This window comes from Diadema antillarum, unplaced genomic scaffold (genome assembly GCF_040938485.1).
Source record: "Diadema antillarum isolate AM-2024a unplaced genomic scaffold, OU_Dant_1.0 seq00001234_RagTag, whole genome shotgun sequence".
In the NCBI taxonomy this organism is placed as follows: domain Eukaryota; kingdom Metazoa; phylum Echinodermata; class Echinoidea; order Diadematoida; family Diadematidae; genus Diadema; species Diadema antillarum.
Window position 1 is genome coordinate 562501 of NW_027272022.1, and position 19144 is coordinate 581644.

General features: G+C 37.3%; 1 protein-coding gene across 1 annotated transcript in view; it reads right to left on the bottom strand.

The window, feature by feature from the left end:
- The window catches only part of LOC139745084 (aqualysin-1-like), a 7741-nt gene extending 56 nt beyond the window's left edge, over nucleotides 1-7685 (bottom strand). Inside the window, exons 1-9 of the mRNA XM_071655505.1 lie at nucleotides 7578-7685; nucleotides 6474-6596; nucleotides 5817-5940; nucleotides 5446-5555; nucleotides 4650-4788; nucleotides 3063-3250; nucleotides 2706-2877; nucleotides 798-909; nucleotides 1-137 (exon numbers count right to left, since the gene is read on the bottom strand). The exon at nucleotides 1-137 is cut by the window's left edge and continues 56 nt beyond it. Of these exons, the coding sequence (XP_071511606.1) occupies nucleotides 800-909; nucleotides 2706-2877; nucleotides 3063-3250; nucleotides 4650-4788; nucleotides 5446-5555; nucleotides 5817-5940; nucleotides 6474-6596; nucleotides 7578-7685 (1074 nt within the window). The 3' untranslated portion in view covers nucleotides 1-137; nucleotides 798-799. The remainder of the gene's footprint in view (nucleotides 138-797; nucleotides 910-2705; nucleotides 2878-3062; nucleotides 3251-4649; nucleotides 4789-5445; nucleotides 5556-5816; nucleotides 5941-6473; nucleotides 6597-7577) is intronic.
- Between the last annotated feature and the right edge of the window lie 11459 nt (nucleotides 7686-19144).

Below are 19144 nucleotides of genomic sequence, written 5' to 3' on the forward strand. Positions count from 1 at the left end.
TAGCATTGATTATGTTGGAGATGGAGGAAAAAATAGGCTTGAACTTAAACTTGACCGTCATTATCGTTAAATCTTCGTCAGATCAGCGTCCGTTGTCTACGTCACGTTCCGATTGTCACATTGCGTCTTGTCTGCATCTGAAAAGACGAAAGGCACTTTAAAGGGACTGTACAGTACTGGTTGAGGTGAGGATTCATGTTTTGAACATTCCTAAGTGTGATACAGGGAAACCGCTGATGAAATATGAAAGAGCATGTAATTTTAAGAAGGATTCAACGTTTATTTGATGAAAATTGGTTTTCAAATGGTTGAAATATCCAAAAAAGTGACAATAATAAAAGGCGACAGGCCACGCCTTTTATTAGGATCTCTTTGTTTCACTTTGTTTTTTGGATATATCAGCCATTTCAAAACCGATTTTCATCAAATAAACTTTTGATACCCTTTAGAATCGCATGCTCTTTGACATCTCATAGAGTGGTTTCTGAATATCTCGCAAAACGTTAAAAGCTAAATCCTCACCTTGACCAGAACTGTACACACCTTTTAATATCATCGATGACGTCATATCAATGTGAATGAACAGACGACTAACACATTGCTCAAGTCGTGCAAATACAAGTTAGAAGTCTGTCTTATGTCAAGTTGACTACTTTCTAATAGCAATGCTTTGAGAAAAAAAAAAACAGGGGATAACTGAGGATTCCTGGGGTTTATTAGAAACGAATGTTACCCTCTTCACTGTATTCATTGCCTTTTTCTAACAATTCTTTATTGACAGGAATGAAAGTATTTACCTCTAAACGTAGAGAAGATCGTTGGGAGAGCCCCATCCAGCATCACTGATCTTGTTACTCGATGCACTGGACAACATGCTGCTGGTACTACCGCCGTAGAGGGCGATAGCTCCTATAAATGAATTGACAAAAGAAGACTAATTGGTGATACAGTGTATTTTGCTCTCCCTTTTAAGTTATGTATCACAGCCATGTAACATTAGGGAGCTTTAGATTTTCCCGACGGGGACATTGAGAGGAAAAAAAAAAACAAAAACATGTTCTGAGCATGCGCAAAACGCGCGTCAAGTCGCTCTAAATTTATAGGTTGCGTCGTATGAATTTTTCACTACGCGTTCTGGGCTATTTTGACGTCCGCTCAATTTACGACGTAGAGAGCTACTTCATGCACTGATCATATGGGGACGCCCCTTTATTTTTTATAGGTTGCGTCTCAGCGTAATCTAAAGCTACTTTTCAACACGACGCAGGGAAGAGGAGAACGTCCAGTTCAAGCGTCCTCTCAAGCGTCCGCGCCGCAAATCTAAAGCTCCCTATTCTTTCAAAGCGACGTAAACAAAAGGAGAGAGACAAGGGAGTGGTAATAGAAAAAAAAATCAATGTATGCAGTGGACATCTATTAATCGAAGTTTCTGTTCGTTTAACGACCTAAAAAAAGGAATGTCTCGGATCATTCGGTATCAAGTGTACAGTTTGAGAACAATGCCGACGGACATCGGGAGTATGGTTATTGCTTAGGACCATTGATAATGGTTATGACGAGAAAAAGATCTTAAAGGCATTATTCACCATTTGCAGATGAAACAAAAATCCAGTTTTAGTGCTTCAAAATAGTTCTAAAATGTGAGTTAGGGATAGAAACAATCAACGTAATAATTTGAATCAGTATGACTAATACACAAAATGTGAACAACAGTTATAATAAAAAATGTTTCTAGACTAAACCCATCTACAGGTATGGTTTAGTGAGGAAAATAGTGATATATCGTTATATTTTATGCTGTGCTTTATTCCAAAATCCTTACATGGTACAACTGAGCTACACATATGCATCAATGTAATATCTTGAACATTTTTAAATCGCTGCTCCCAATGGTAAACAGTACCTTTAAGAGACCTCTTATAGAAAATATAATCACCGTAAACATGATGGTCACACAAGACATTTTGATAAACATTTGTCATTTGGCATTCATATTCATTGTCATTTTTCATGGATATTGGGAATGGACATGCTCAAAGCATGAAATAGGCCCATATAAACACGACCGACAAATTAATATCTGATCGAATACCGTTAAGGGTCGAGATTAAAGCCATTTGGGTATTCCTGGGCAGAGTCAACATACTGCGTCAGGGAAATTTGGTTGACTAAACTATTGATATAATATGATGAATTCACAATGAATTTAAGTTTAATCATGACGCAGAAATTGATATGTAAAGGCACAGCACAACATTGAGGCTCAGCTAAACAAAAAGTGGACTCCTCCTAACGGCTTTCTGACTATCCCTGTATAGATTTTTTAAGACTCTCAAGCATACAAATGCTATGAAATTTGCTACCATGGTCAAAAATTATCCCTGGAAAACTTCATCAGAACACAAATGCCCATGAGAATTATTGAAGGTGTCAAAGCCGTTCACTCTCAAAGTGTTCTTTGTTTCTCTTCTTTCCCTAAGTATGTCACAGTTAATCAACAGCGACGTTTTCTCATAGCGTTATGTTCACACAATGTCAGAAAAAAAAAGCAGCATATTGGAGAATAAAGTATAGCTCAAAAGATCAACTAAAAGCAAGTACTTGATTTCCGATGCACTGCATGAAGAATGGTGTAGAACACAACATTCCCTCACATTTTCCTGCCAAACTGCAAGCCTTTAAAACCACATGATGGCTATTTGTACCTGCGACGTGCGGGCAAGCCATGGAGGTTCCGCTGATAGTGTTATAGGCATAATTGCCGGTGTGCCATGTGGAAGTGATGGAGGTACCGGGCGCGAAGATGTCCACGCAGGAGCCGTAGTTGGAGAAGGACGAGCGATTATCGTCGCTGTCTGTAGCTCCAACGGTGATGGCCTGAAGATCACAGAAAGAAAAGGACAATGTCATGAAAAATCTGGAAACCCATAAGATTGATATCGCAAGTAAGACGGCCCAAAAAAGGAAATGGAATAAAGGCACACATTACGGAATTGACGCTATCATCCATTCTCAGCTAACTGTTACAAGTTTTTAGCCTAGTGCTGGTGGAAAATTCTCACCGTGCTTTCGCGAGCTGGGGAATAGTTGCAAGCATTTGCATCGTCGTTGCCAGCAGCAACGGCCGTCGGGATGCCAGCTGAGACCATGTCCGCGACGGCATCGTCGAGGGAAGTTGATGAACTTCCTCCAAGAGACATGGATGCAACGTTTTTGTTGCCTGAAGCATTATCTACGACGTAGTCGCATCCTGTGGTTTATATCAGAAGAGGTGAGAGGGCAAGGAATTATTATTTATAAAAGATAGTAACTGAACTTCAGCAAGATCCCGACACTACGTTCACTTTTGATCCTTGCTCCAATCATCAAAACTATCTGAACACTTACTAGTACTTCGATTTCATCTCTTGAAGAGACATGAGTAAAGTTCATACACATGAAGATATACAATCCAAATGTTGGAGATTTTGTAAAGGCATGAGGAAGCGATTCACCACTTCCAAAAGAGTATGAGGACAAACTGAAGGTAAATAAAGGTCTTGATCAACAGACGTGAGTGGTAAACATGCTGTATGGGTCGTTTTACTTTTAGTTTGAAATTTAGTATATTTCATTTGTGCGCGGATATAACAGCCTTCTTTCGGCTGGACAGCTGTTTTTTCAGCAGGGCCGTGTTTTCCATTGAGTAAGAGAGACTCTACATAGCAAAAGTATTTGCAAATATCTAAAAGCATAATTTTTTTTTCACAATCATTAGACATTCTTTATAGTTACTCTCCCCTTTTTCCAATTTGTTTACCTTTGATGTATACATTATTACACACTTTAAGATTCGAAATGTAGTTAAGTTTATTTCGCTTGTCTCTGCCATTGTTTTGTATTTGTGTGAATCAATTACTATTTGTCATTCTACTTTTGTACACAAACAGTTAGCAAACTGAATGTGCCTATACCTGTATTTTGCAAAGAAAACATGAATGAAAAATAATGAAATTACACGTCCAATAAGAAAATAGGTAAATACACTTATAGACTCTTTTGGGGATTTTTGCATTCTTAGGACCAGTTAGAGATCATGACAACTCTAAAAGATGATGCATATAATCGTGAAAGAAATTCATGTGTGATGGGAAGGTGAAAAAACGGTCAAATTTTCATCTCTGGTAGTGTACGTCATCATTTTCTTGTTTATCTATTTCTGGTATAGGACGCACGATTCTTCTTTATCTTTAGTACTTGTCAACTCGGATGAGCGTCAAGGAAACGGGATTTTTCAACTGTTTCCATATAAAAAGATGAGAAATGACGCATTTGTAGAAAATGTCTCGTGTGCTGCGAATAAGCCTTTTTTTTTCAGTGAAAAAACAACTGATTGAAATTTGATTACACAACGAAAAAAATATATATACTTGAACCACAGATCCTAGAACTTGAAAAACTTCAATAGATTCCTTTCAAATTTCGTGCACAATTTAGATTTTTGTTGAACTGCTTCGACAGCCTTTCTTCGCCCGATGTGCTCTGTTCTGCCTATGGACACTCGGACGCAAATGTGTAGTACAGATTGTTCTGTTAAAGCTGCATGGGAGGGGGAAGTATCTCTTCCCACCTCCCTGGTTAAAGTGATATTTGAAGAGGAGAAACTGTACCGCTGACGATGCTACTGGTGCTGCCGGAGCCAAGGCAGTTGAGTACCTTGACACCCTTGATAGAAACCCCCGTGGCCACGCCGTAAGTGTTCGATCCCACGGTACCAGCACAGTGGGTACCATGGCCGTTGCAGTCTTCCTATGGCGTGATGATAAAAGGAGTAAAGGTGTTCCTAAAACAGTTTGATGCACCAGATCGATTAAACTAAAATGTCACTGGATCATTGTAAGTCTGAATCTATACCAGTAAATGATGATAGTTCTTCATCTAGAAGAACAGCTACATGGAATATAAAAGGAAAGACCAGCAACTGTAATTTTTTCGCTGGCAAATCCACACGGACTTTGGAGAAAGGTTTATATGTTGTGAGTCTCACAAATTGCTGTGGACTGATGCCAGGGCTTTGAAATACGGCGAATGTGCAATGTTGATGAAAGTTAGTAAAATTCCGAGAAGAAAGTGTATAGAATAAGGACAAATCAATATTCAGACTCTTTCTAGGTTTTCAGTCATGGACTTCATAAATCACCATGCATTCATATCTAATGATTAAAGGAATTACCCAATTCCCTGCTTCTCGCTAATTTTGAACCCAAATAGACCAACCAAGAATCAGTACTAGATCGTCAGTTACGCCGTGGAAAGGAACGAAAAAGGACAAGGACCAGCAATTCTCGCTTTTTAAGATGAATTTTCAATTGATATTGGTTAAATCTTATCGTTCTTATATACTTACTGTAGATGCCATTAATTTTGTTCTGCATACAATGATAGACTGGCTATTCGGAAACTTACGTTGTTACCTGTGGCATAGTTAACCACCTGGTCAGCGCGGCCTCCAAAGTTACTGTGAGTATCGAGAACTCCGGTGTCGATCACCCAGACGGTGTACCCACTTCCGGTGCCTGTTTGATCATTCCAAATCAATGTCTTGAATCAGTTACTAACCGTGTCAATACTTTGTGATATACATCCTCATGACAAGATGCAAAGAATTTATGGCGATCTTACTTAACTCCGTTTACGATTTAAAAGCGATTATGCAGTTGTTTTAAGATATAAAAATGAGTAGGCCCTATACTTTTCGATTTCTTGTGTGTTTTGTTTTAATAGGAATGTATGATTTCGTTTCTCTGCAGCTCTTTGCTATAAAAATCTTGCTTTACCGCCTGGTGAGTAGGAGTTATCAAGTGGCAGATCCCTCTGGTCGATACGGTCCAGACCCCAGGTCACCTGTGTGCGGTAGACACCGTCCTGTTCCACGTACTCGACGGCTGCAAGGCTGCGGACCTGTAAGGGTAATAGCAACATCGAGTCTAGAACCACTCCCTACTGATGCACAAAGTTTTTTCTCCATGAAAAAGACCCATGGAGGGGGAACCCTAACTCTGTCATATCAGTTTGAGAAATAGGATTATGTAAGCCTGCTATCCACGACCTCGTATCATTCGCTTTCTCTCTCTCTCTCTCTCTCTCTCTCTCTCTCTCTTGTAGGACGGGCTATGAAAAATAAACATCATTCTACGCCCGGACAAAATACAATTAGGAATATAAGAGGACCACCTCACTAATAAATGGTTAGCACATTTTTTTTAACAAATAAAAACAAAATTTCAATGCTTTTTTACCTTCCCAAAGCATGGTATACAGACTATCAAGCTCTTTTGCTGGCCTTCAAGTGCATCCTTGCCATCAGAATAAAGCTTAACCCGAATACTTTCAACAAAGTACAATCAGTGTTGAACATCAGCAAGAAAAGGTTGTAAAACTGATAGGTACATAATGTATAGAAATCCAAGGTGTTGGTTTTTTATCAGACTTACGATCTCAAGAGCCCTGTCCGAGAGCTCGGCGGCGAATCCATGCAGGACGCGACGGAACTTGTTTCCGACACGACCACCGCTGAGACTGACAGTAGCAGCGATTTCGTCGACGTCGAACTCGTCCTGTGACATAAGGAAGATACGTAGTTGTGATGGGTCAACGTTTAGTCAGCAATGACTTACCTACAAAGGCTACAGAACCGTGAGAGGGGGGTCTGAGAGTCCCAATCCCCCACCCCACACTGCAAAAAGTCCGGTGTTAAATATGAAACACCGAGCTGGTGTTAAATTTTCGGTGCTCATTTATGGTGCTAAATTAACACCTCCGGTTGTCATTTCAAAATTTAAAACTGTTTTTTGAAGAGTTTCTTAGTAACTGTACTTCTTGTTGATTTTGAATTTAAACAAGACGATCAAGAATTTTTTCGATAAAATACTTAATTTTTGAAAAAATGTGTAAACACATTTACACCACAGTAACACCAGTTGGTGTGGTCTCCTATTGAAGCTGGACGGGTGTTATGCCATTGATATTAACACCAGCAATATCAAATCAACACCATGCGATGTCATTATTGAATTAACACCACTACAGTGTCAAAATATCACCAGATACAGTGTCAAATTAACACCACGAAGTGCCAGGTAAACATTTTTCAACACAATCACAATACATTTTCTACACCTGTGGGTGTGGTCCTCTATCAACACTTGATCGGTGTTAGATTTAACACCTATGGTGTTAAATCTAACACCGATGTTTTTACAGTGCACTAGCATTTATGACTCTCTCTCTCTCTCAAAAAAAAAAACAACAACAACCCTCCTACCAACCCTCCCCGCACACAACGTACACACTAAAAGAAAACACAGAAAATAGCAAACAAAATGATAATCGCTGAGCGTGGCCTGTAAATTGCTAATCTGTTAATAGTGAGATTACTTACAAAGTAAGAAATGTTACACCACATCGCATCGATTGTCATCTCATTTGAAACAGAATACAGCAAAGGTGAATCGGGTTGAACCTTAAAGAAGATTGTTATTCAGATTTGGATAAACTTTTGATTTATGAGGCAGAAGAATAATTCTGTGCACACTGACCTTGAGTTTGATGATGTACTTGCCCGGGATGGGTTCCGAGTTCATGAGGAGCGGGGCCAGCTCGGCGGTGGCAGCAGCCACGAGGAGGAGAGCAAGAAAAGCACGCATTTTGTCTGGGAACAGCAAGGGAAAATTGAATATCATTAGCGTTTATGGACAAGAGTCGCTAACATGTTTACATTCTTGTGCCCGTAATGAAATCAATCAATTCGTCTTTTCTATTACTCCGGTAGTTGCTGCTATTACAGGATGTCCACGCTAGCATATACGTGTTAAAGACAAGGACTTGAACAAATGGACAATCGGTAAGGAGTGACGGCAAAACGTCAAATTTGTGACAAGAATCAGTTTGTTAGAGAGAGACAAACTGAAGAAAATTCAAACCTCAATCGACTCCCTGTTCGCCTGTGAGTTTGGAAAGCATCGCTTCTCTGCCTAAACATTTCTTTTGATAACAAAAACAAAGTTATGTACAGTAGATAGAGATGAAAAACCTCATGAACGGAGAATGAATTTGATGGCAACGACACACCACTGCGTAGGAAACAATATGATGCCTATGCAACAATACTGCATTATGATAATATGAAACATGCAATATCTGAACTCACCGTTGCTGTAAAGCAGGAGAAGTACTAGTAGATTCTGAAGCTTGAAGACTGAAGCTGATGATGTGTGTGCAATACTCGGCCATATTTATACACTTTAGACCACATGGAATTACATCGGTACCAGGCTGCGGCCTCACGCCCTTATCTGACATTCTGCATCAAAGGAAAGAAAAAAAAATCAGTCTATATTTAGTAGTGGAGTCAATATCATTCAATAAGATAGAAAGAAGAAATATCCAGGTCTAGCATGGAAAAATGCCAGCTTTCAATCACATGATTGGTCGGTGTGCTGCTGACACTGAACTTTTTTGATCTACTTTAACTAAACTTTTCGATTTATCAAAGTGCAAATGTGTCAAAGGTAACAATTCAAGTCACGCATGGAAATTTACATGGTTGCAACCAATAGCAGTATAGGCCCTATCGCTTTGTATTTCTGAAGTGAAAACCGTGCACAAAGGTGCATGGCACGAGGTCAAAGACCTCTTGCATCATTTTCTGGCATCGAGGCGGCGCCACCTGCTGCCTCCCAGAGCCTTCTAGTCATAGAAGTCTCTGTTGCCTCCAAAGTAAGAGCGCCCTCTGAAAAAAGCGTATACAGGACACATGGTCTGTACCAACATGAGTTATCATGGTTACTGCAGTAATTAGCACTCAAACAGTAACTGTATGCCGCTTGGCGGATGTAATATCACGAAGATGAAAAATTAAGGAAAAGACAGTGAAATTATTTTCAAAGATGCTTGTATTTTGATTCTAGTGTCGAAATTGAGTTGAAATGATATTATGATCAAAACCTCTGATAACATGGCACAATGATATTACCGTACCATCTTAAATTGTCCTTCGTACTTCATGTCCTCGGCTTCATGAATTAGGAGTTTGAAGGTAACAGATGCAAAATGTCTTGCACACACACACACCCATACACATTTACATGTATGTTAATTCATGAGTGAATATAGAAACACACAAAAGCAAGTACAGAGACTCACAATAGTCGGGGTTTTTTGTGTGCGTGTTTTTTTTATCTTAATTTCTTTTTATTGGGGGGATCTGTGAAACATTCTGTTTGTGGAGAATGTTTAGAGGCTGCTATTGTTTCATCATTCATTGTTTGATCCCTTTCCATATTAACTGTATATTTTAGCCTTTTTTTCCTGCTCATCTTTAAAGCGTGTTCATTCAGCTATTTATGCTACAACACGTACAACGACTCCCGCGTACGTTCACATAAAATGTGCTCTTAATGTCGGTAACAATAATTAATATACGTTTACCATGTGAATTCATTCAATCAAATAAATTTTTGCAATTAGGAGGGTTGAACATAACCATTCGCCCTGAAACAGGCCTCAGGCCCTCACCTAACCGTAGGAGAGAATAAAAAATCCAAAAGTATATTATCCGGATAGGCCAAGGCAATGTCTTTTGCTTTTGTGTTTGTTTGTTTGTTTGTTTGTTTGTTTGTTTGTTTGTTGTGTGTGTGTGTGGGTTTTTTTTTGGGGGGGGGAGGGGATGGGAGGGTTAAGAAGAATAACAAACTTATTCGCTTCCCTCTTTCAAAAATATACTCATCAGGAAATCGGTAGGGCTCCTATCTCCAGTGCCAGACAAAATTTGAAGTCTTCTCGAAGATCTAACTAAAACACATACGCATAATTATACCAATGCTGACAACTGTACTTATAGACAAAAATCTGAAATCCGTGGAGTGCCCCCCCCCCCCCCAAACACACACACACACACACACACACACACACACACACACACCAAAAAAAAAACACTCAACACACACATATTCAGACATATATCTCTGGATTACATTCATTTGATTTTTTTTTTATTGGTTCCTGCATTATATCATTGCTCATGCAGATACATGCACATATATATCATATACATTGATGGTACCATACATATAAATGGATATACATAAACATTAGTTGCTAACAAAGTAAGTTTCTTCATTACCTATACAGCAATACAGTTTCTTCATTGCCTTTACAATGTACAAAAGAACATATCAGCGATGCAATGAATAACGCAGAAGGGCTACAGCTTAAGCAATGCTTGATTTGCATGCAGCCCTCGTACGTAATACATAATATATAGGAAAATAGGGGGAGGGATGACTTGCATAGAGATAGGATAGGAGAAAGGAGAGGGGAGAGGTCTGTCTGCTTTCGCAAATACACAAAATTAGATCACCTGGATTACTGAATAGTAAAGTATTTTCTTACCGAGGTACAGGTGAACAGTTACAGGTCATGGTCGGTTACATAACATTACGCAAGAAATTCAGAACGGCGATAATTCCACGAGGGAATTTCATATACAATACAATTGCAATGACATTATAAGATCACTGATATCCAGAAAGCAGCATTGTCTTTACAGCTTTCTTGAAAGAATACATAGACTTTAAAGTTCGAATTTCTGAAGAAAGAGAGTTCCAAATATCAGGTCCAGTGTGTCTGATAGATTTCAGAGCCATCACCGTTTTTGGATTTTGTAGATGAAATTTATCAGATTGCCTTGTGGGATAAGAATGTATATCCTTGTTTAAATGAAATAATGAGAAAAAAGAAGATGGCAACTGACCGTTATACAAACGAAACATAAAAAGTGAATTTTGCAAAAAATTAATATCATTTACCTTTAGTGTTTTTAATTCTACAAACAAAGGATCTGAATGGTCCCGATGACCTGAATTGGTACATATACGTCTAGCTTTCTTTTGTAGAAGCAATATACTGTCAATGTGACTTTTTGCAGTTGCCCAAACAATGTTACAATATGAGATGTTCGATAATATCAATGAATTATAAAGCATAAATAAAATATTCTTTGGGACATAATACTTAAGCTTACAGAGTATACCAACGTTACGAGATACTTTATCTGAGATGTATTGCACATGAGCATTCCATTTCATATTTTCACTGATATATATTCCAAGGAATTTGACACTTTCTTTTTGTTCCAGTAATATACCCTCCACCATGATATTCAAATGGTGCATTTCATTGTTATGCTTCTTATTATGAAAATAAATAAAATTTGTCTTTTTTAAGTTGAGTGACAATCTATTGCTCTTAAACCATGTAGACAATTTCGGCAATTCAGTATCAAGAGTTCTTAAAAGCGACTGAAAATCAGTATTGGAACAAAATACATTGGTGTCATCGGCGAACAGAATATATTGAAGTAACTTAGTAGAATTTGTTATATCATTTATATACACTAGAAATAGTAGTGGTCCCAATATCGATCCTTGTGGGACGCCACAATGTATGGGTAAAACTTCAGAGTTTACCGATTCATAGTATACGTATTGCTGTCTATTTGATAAATAATTTTCAAACCATTCCAGTGGAATGCCACGAACTCCATAACAATGTAATTTGCGTAAAAGGATAGTGTGATCAAGAGTGTCGAATGCCTTGCTTAGGTCCATGAATACACCAATGACATGTTTTTGTTCAGCTAAGGCAGTCGACACTCTGTCATACAACTGGGCTAGTGCCATATCAGTAGAATGAAATTTCCTGAAACCATATTGGTCATGGTTCAGTATATAATTTTGTAACAAAAAATCATACAGTCTGTTATAAACGAGTCTTTCTATGACTTTAGAAAGACTAGGAAGAATAGAGATAGGTCGGTAGTTCGAAACAAAAGAAGAGCCATCTTTTTTGTATATTGGAATAACTTTTGCAATTTTACATGCGTTCGGAAATACACCAGTTGACAACGATAAATTACAAATATGTACTAAAGGTGTCAATATACTCCCAACAATTTGTTTTAAAAGGGACGTGCTCATTTCATCATGACCACATGTATAACTTGATTTTAGAGAATGCACAATATCAAGGATCTCACTAAAATCCGTTGGTTTAAAAAATAATGAATTATCATTTGACGTGCCCAAGTACTGCGAGAAATCTGTCTGTGTATGATCAATCTTAGAAGCTTGACTAGGACCAACATTAACAAAGTACTCATTAAAACAACATGCTACATCTTTAGGATTACAAAACGTTTGTCCATTATTCGTAATTTGAGATGTTGACACCTTCTTTTTCTTACCAATGACGTCATTAATAATCTTCCAAGTGGCTGACATATTTCCAATAGCATTTTCAAAAGCTTCCGCATAATACATTCTGCGGGAAAGCCTGATAATCTGTGTAAGTTTATTTCTATACGATTTATATCGATTAACATTATCATTATCAGGATACCGTAAACTATTTTTGTCTAAAACATTTCTTTTCTTAATGGAACGGAAAATTCCCTTTGTTATCCACGGATTTTTGATTTTTTAATTTTTTTTCTTTTCAATTGTGGGGATATGTTTGTCAAAATAAGAAAGGAATGTATTCCAGAAGGTGTCATAAGCAATGTTTGGGTCTGCAGAAAGTAATACATCATCCCATGTTTCCGTGATTAAATCATCTTTGAGTAATGATATATTTTCTAGTGTGAATTTCCGCTTCTTCTTACGTTCTTTTTGCTTAACATAAGAATTCTGTGTGTCGCCACAAATAAAAAATATAGGTAAATGGTCAGAAATATCACTATACAAAAGACCAGATTTCGAATAATCCGTGTCAATATTCGTAAAAATATTATCGATCAACGTTGATGAGTTGACCGTAATTCTCGAGGGCTTATCGATTGTGATATTACAAAAATTTGCTCGCAAAATATTGCAAAATTTATTTCTAAGAATGTGCTCTTCTCTCAAGAGATCAATGTTAAAATCACCCATAATATATACATCTTTGTTTTCTTGATTAATCCGCTCTAATAAAACATCAAAATTATCCAAAAATGAGTTACTATCTGTATGAGGGGGCCTGTATATTACACAAAGTATTATATTTTTTCTATTATACATATTAATTTCAACACATGTGCAATCAATTTCATTTCCATTGTATATCAAATCAGGCCTTTCTTTATACGATAACGTGTCTGATAGGAACAGGGCGACTCCGCCTCCTCGTCCGCATTTCCTATCAGAACGGACAACAGAATACCCATCAATGTTATATAAAGGGGGAGATTTGTCGTTAAGCCATGTTTCTGTGATACCAATAGCGGAGAATTTCATATTTATCATAGACAATAATAATTGCATGTTTTCATAATTTCTTAACAGACTGCGGGCATTGACATGTAATAAACTGAAAAAATGCTCATTATCAATAAATTCTGAATTGAACTCGTCAGGTAAATAATACCGACATTGGACATCTCACTAGGCCATCATGATTATCGAATCAGAAGCAGATATTCTATATAGAGTGCTCAGATTCAGAAACGGAGATGCTTGGCAGCTCTGACATTGGCGTTTCATAGACACAACAGAGTTTTACTTTGTTTATCCAATTTTTTTTCGTTAAATGAACAACGGCAAAACTGATTACAAGAAACAACTGTCATACATTAATGCACTATCTCGTGCTAGCGCACACGATTATGTAAAGACACTCTGATTTGAATGATGCACTTTTTATATGACATGCATGGCTTTCAAAAAGTATTCGACGGTGTTGTGTAGGAATGTTCTTGATCGTCCGTAATTTTGGCCTATTTCCATTAATACTGCGTTGACGTGACACCCCGAACCCCACTTTTTCGCTTATCTAATCAATTGAAAGGAATTTGAAGTGAATAACAAGAAAGTTTTTCATTCATATTTTCTGATTAAACATAAAACATCTTATCCAATACATCTCACACCTCGCATCCAACTGGACCTAATAAAAGACCAGCCAGAGCAGCTGAACATGTTTCGAGATATCCAGTCATATTCTTCTGAGCTGGAAAAATGGAACAAACAAACAAGGAAACAAACATCTCAGAACAACAACGCTGGTCATCTGTATAAGGTAAGACAAATTTCTTATCATTGTCATGAACAGTACTTTGCAGGGAACAGAATTCGAATGCTGTAGTATCTGGCTTGGATCGCATCAGTATTGCTGAAAAAAAAAATAAGTTCATCGACTTAATTGCTTGCATGTGAGACGAAAGCTTCCTTCATGTGGTAATTTTTCACGTTCGATGAACTTTGTCTGCTTATTCCATTAAAGATTGATCATGCCATCTTCAATCCAAACACTGCATGGTACTACCTGGTACTCTATGCTAATGGAGAGTCATATCTTCCAGCAAGAAAAATACTTATCAAGATATTCAAGCTGTCGAAACTCCCAGGCCCGAGGAGTTCATCAACAATATTCCTTGCACAGAGAATGTGGCCATTTTGTTTTTGACATGGATTTTTCCACATTCGATGAACTTTGTCTGCTATTACCAAAAAGACTGCACGTAACATATTCCACACCTAACCCTGCATGATACTACCTGGTACTTTATGCTAATGAGTCATATCTTCCAGCCAGAAAATACTTATCAAGATATTCAAGCTGTCGAAACTCCCAGGCCCGTTGCAGGGAGAAAGTTGCTTGCCGCACGACTATGAATCCTGTTGCAAGTTTTTCAGCCTTCTAACTATTTTTTTTTCTCTCTCTCAAGCACACAATTACTATTCATTTAATGTCTTAAGGCCCCGTCACACCTTTCCGGGTAAGCTACGCGGACTTGTTGCGAGTAGGGATTTTCCAGCACGCAGGGGAATTTTCTGCGGGTGGACAAGGATGTTGGCGAGTTCCGTACTTGCGTCTTACTGCTAGACGCATGCCATATTACCTGCTACTTGTGTGTATTCCGAGTAACCTTCTTGAGAGCTTTGAAACCGATCCGTTTTCAGCTACGAGCGACATACGCGGATTGCGCGAAGTACCATTTTCGCGTGAGAATTGCCTGCGAGGTGCTGCCGCTAAGCGCCTCTTACTGGTGTTCTGCGTTAACCTCTGCTTGCAAACTCCCTGAAAGAGTTTTCAGCGTGCTCAAGGCCTTGTCAAACCGTGTCTGGGGAAGCCTTGCGGGTTATTTATATATATATATTTATATATATACATTTACAAACATAAAGCGAAAATCGATACATTTCTGTTGACACATTTAGGGATTTCCGCTTATTTTTTTTTTTTTTTTTTTTTTTTTTTATTAATGTTCCATATTCCACATTTCATACAAATTATATATTCCATTTGATTTTGAAAGAGAAATGTTTTTAACACAATGGTCAGTTTGAACCAAAATTGCACAAATGGATAAGGACGTATAATTGGCGTGTAATATGAGGAACCCACTAAAAAGCAAAGCTTGTAGGATGTGGGTTCCAAAAATGTAACAGGCTTTTAGTACAGTATATCAATTTCAAAAGTGACGTAACATGCAAAAATACAAGATATCGAGAATATTATAAAGTTTACGGAATGCACAAAGTATAGTATTATGTTTTTGACTAAACCTATGGTTTAAATGCTATAAAAGTAGCAAGTTAATCAAACTACTGAAGTCATCCGAGCGAGGCATCATTTGAGTATGCAGACATTTCAAATGGTTACGGCAAAATAATTAAACATAGGATTTTAGAAAATGGGCTTTGAGATTTTGCTTAAAGGAACTTAAAGAACTTGATTGCAACCGAACCGAATCTAACTCATTCCAGAAAGAAGGGCCGGTCGATGTTATTGTCTTGAGGGCTAAAACTGTACGAACAGGGGAAAAATAATAGGATTCACTGTGTCTTGTAGGGTAAGTATGAATATCATTGTTTTTAACAAACATTGTGGAAAATATACATGGAAGATCACCAGTATTCAACTTATACATAAAAATTCCAACATGATACAAATACAAATCAGAAAGTTTTAACAGTTTACTTGAAACAAACAATTCATCAGTGTGATCAAAAAATTGTGCACGATTTATAATCCGCAAGGCCTTTTTCTGAATCAAAAATAACGAATCGATTTTAGTCTTTGAGCAATTCCCCCAGGCTAATATTCCGTAATTCAAATAAGGTAATAATAAAGTTGTATAAAGAGAATGCAATATTGGCTTTGGGAAGAGATATTTCAGTTTGTGAATGACTCCAACATTCTTGCACAACAATTTGCATAAATGATCAACATGTGCCTTCCATGAAAGGTTACTGTCAATATAAATACCTAAAAATTTTGTTGAATCTATTTGGTTTAACTGTAGACCGTTCACTAAAACTAAACCTGGAAGAGATTTTATTGTGTTACTGAAGACCATATAATTGGTCTTATTTATGTTAAGCGACAACTTATTTGCCTGAATCCACTCAAATACCAGCTTAAGTTCATTATTCAAAGAATCGAGCAAAACATACGGATCTGAGTGAGAATAAAAGAGACTAGTATCATCTGCGAACAGAAGAAAAGACAGCAGAGAGGATGAGTTCCGGAAGTCATTGATATATAAAATGAATAAAAGAGGACCTAAGAGGGAGCCCTGTGGAACACCACAACAAATCGAGTTTATTTCAGAGTCGTGAGTATTTATGGAAACAAATTGAGATCGACCGGTAAGATAACTTCTGAACCACTCCAAGGCCTTTCCACGAATACCGTAATGATTTAGTTTATACAAAAGAATTTCGTGATCTATTGTGTCAAAGGCCTTGGAGTAGTCCAGAAACAGACCGACTGTATGCGACTTTGAATCTATAGCTCTTACAACTTTCTCAACTAGTAGTAATATAGCATGGGTGGTTGCATGTTTTTTCCGAAATCCGAATTGATTATCAGCTAAAATATCACATTCGTTTACAAATTTGATTAAACGATTATAAACCACCTTCTCAAGTAATTTAGAAAAGGAGGACAGAAGCGATATAGGTCGATAATTTCCTAACTCATCCTCTCTGCCTTTCTTATAAATCGGGATAACTTTAGCAATTTTCATTTTAGTGGGAACAATACCTGTTAATAAAGATAAATTCAAAATGTGAACTAATGGTGATAGTATTTCATTTACAATACATTTCATAAGGTGATTAGAAATCCCATCATGACCTGTACTCTTTTTGGGGCTAAAAGAATTGACAATATCTACGACCTCTGTTTCAAGTACTGGGAGAAAAAATAAAGACTGTGGATTGGAATTAAGTAGATAAGAATGAAAGGGTCTGTGTACAGATGAAATGTTGCGGGCCAGATTCGGACCAATATTAACAAAAAAAGAGTTGAATGCTTCCGCAATTTCCACATCATCTGTTAAATTCTTCCCTTCACAAAGGATATTATCAATAATACCCTTATTTACACGTTTATGAATAACACTATTTATTACTTGCCAAGTTGATTTTGCATCTGACTTGTGCTGTTGAAACAAAGAACAAAAATAATCCTTTTTTGCTTTACGCAATAGGGACGTAAGAGTATTCCGATATTTAATGTACTTTGATTTATTCAAAGCTGTATTACATGATTTATATTTGTAAAACAGAGTATTTTTCCTATTTATGGATCTGAGTAAAGTTTTTGTTATCCAAGGTGAGCGCGGAACTGTTTTGTAGTTTCCTCTTTGATTTCTCAAAGGGAAATGCAAGTGATATAAAGGTACCAAAATATTCATAAATCTGTCATACGCTTCATTCGGATCATTAGAGTTAAAAACCTCATTCCAATCAATTTCGGATAAACTTTGTTTAAACAGCTGGATATTATGATCGGAGAACACCCGTGATTGCGATAAATTTTTACACACCTTTTGTTTATACGATTCAGGTATAGTAGAAATTGACGAAACAATAACGGGAAAATGATCTGATATGTCCGTAACAACGATACATTGATCGACATAATCATGGCTGTTTAAAAATATGTTATCGATCAGTGTTGCGGAAGCTCCAAATAATCTTGTGGGCTTGGTGATACAAGGAGTGAAAGAGGATGATACCATAGTATCAAAAAAATCACGTGTTTGTGGCTTACCATAATCAAGCAAGTCTAAATTAAAATCTCCCATTATATACACGTGTCTGTTGCGCAAATAGGGCGAATCTAAAATGATTTCTAAAGTTGAGATGAAATCAGAATGATCACAGTTTGGGGGCTTATAAATTTCTCCTATTAATACGTTTTTACCACCTGGCATACTTATATCAATAAAAATACTTTCAATGGAATCAGACATATAATTCAGCTGGGTTATCGTTTCAAATTTCAAATTGTTCTTCACATAAAATGCCACACCTCCACCTCGTTTACAAACTCTGTTATTTGTTACCAGTGTGTAACCATCTAATTGTATGAGGGAAGTGAAATTTTCAGCCATCCAAGTTTCACATAATCCCAGAACTGAAAGTTTTACATTCAAAGTGTCGAGAAATAATTGTAATTGATCAAAGTTTTTAATCAAACTCCTTATATTGTAATGCAAAACTGAGAAAGTATACTCCGCTCTGAAAGACTTAAGCTGTGCTACATGTTGCGGTAGAATATAACTAGATGTTGTTAGTTTCGGATGGAATGATGCGTCATGGCCATCATGAATGAGGTCAAGATCAGGCATATCATCATTAAGAGTATTGATATCATCAATACCGTTGGATACGTTACCTAACATTTTTAACAGACATACATGGGTAAGATAATTAGGTGGTGTAACATTGCTTGGAATCACCCTCAGAAGAGAATACAATAACATCAGAAATCACGGTTTGGTCAACCATTTCGTTACAATGTGAAATACATATATAAACGCACACAGTACAAGTATCGCATGGGTGCCTTGGCACCATCAGAGCCGTAGTGAAATGCACTCGACAGTATGCACATGTTCCAAAAGAGAAAGCATGAGAAAAATGCAACTTTGAACTATCAATGAACTGACTACTCGATTTCCACAAAAATAGACTCAGTATTAAGAATACAGTAGCTGAGAATACATATGACTTTTTAAAAAAGCCGAGGGCGAGAAGATTAAGGAATAGTAACCATTTGTTTGGTGTGACCGATAAAAACCTACAAAATTGGACTTGGGGGAAAATGGAGG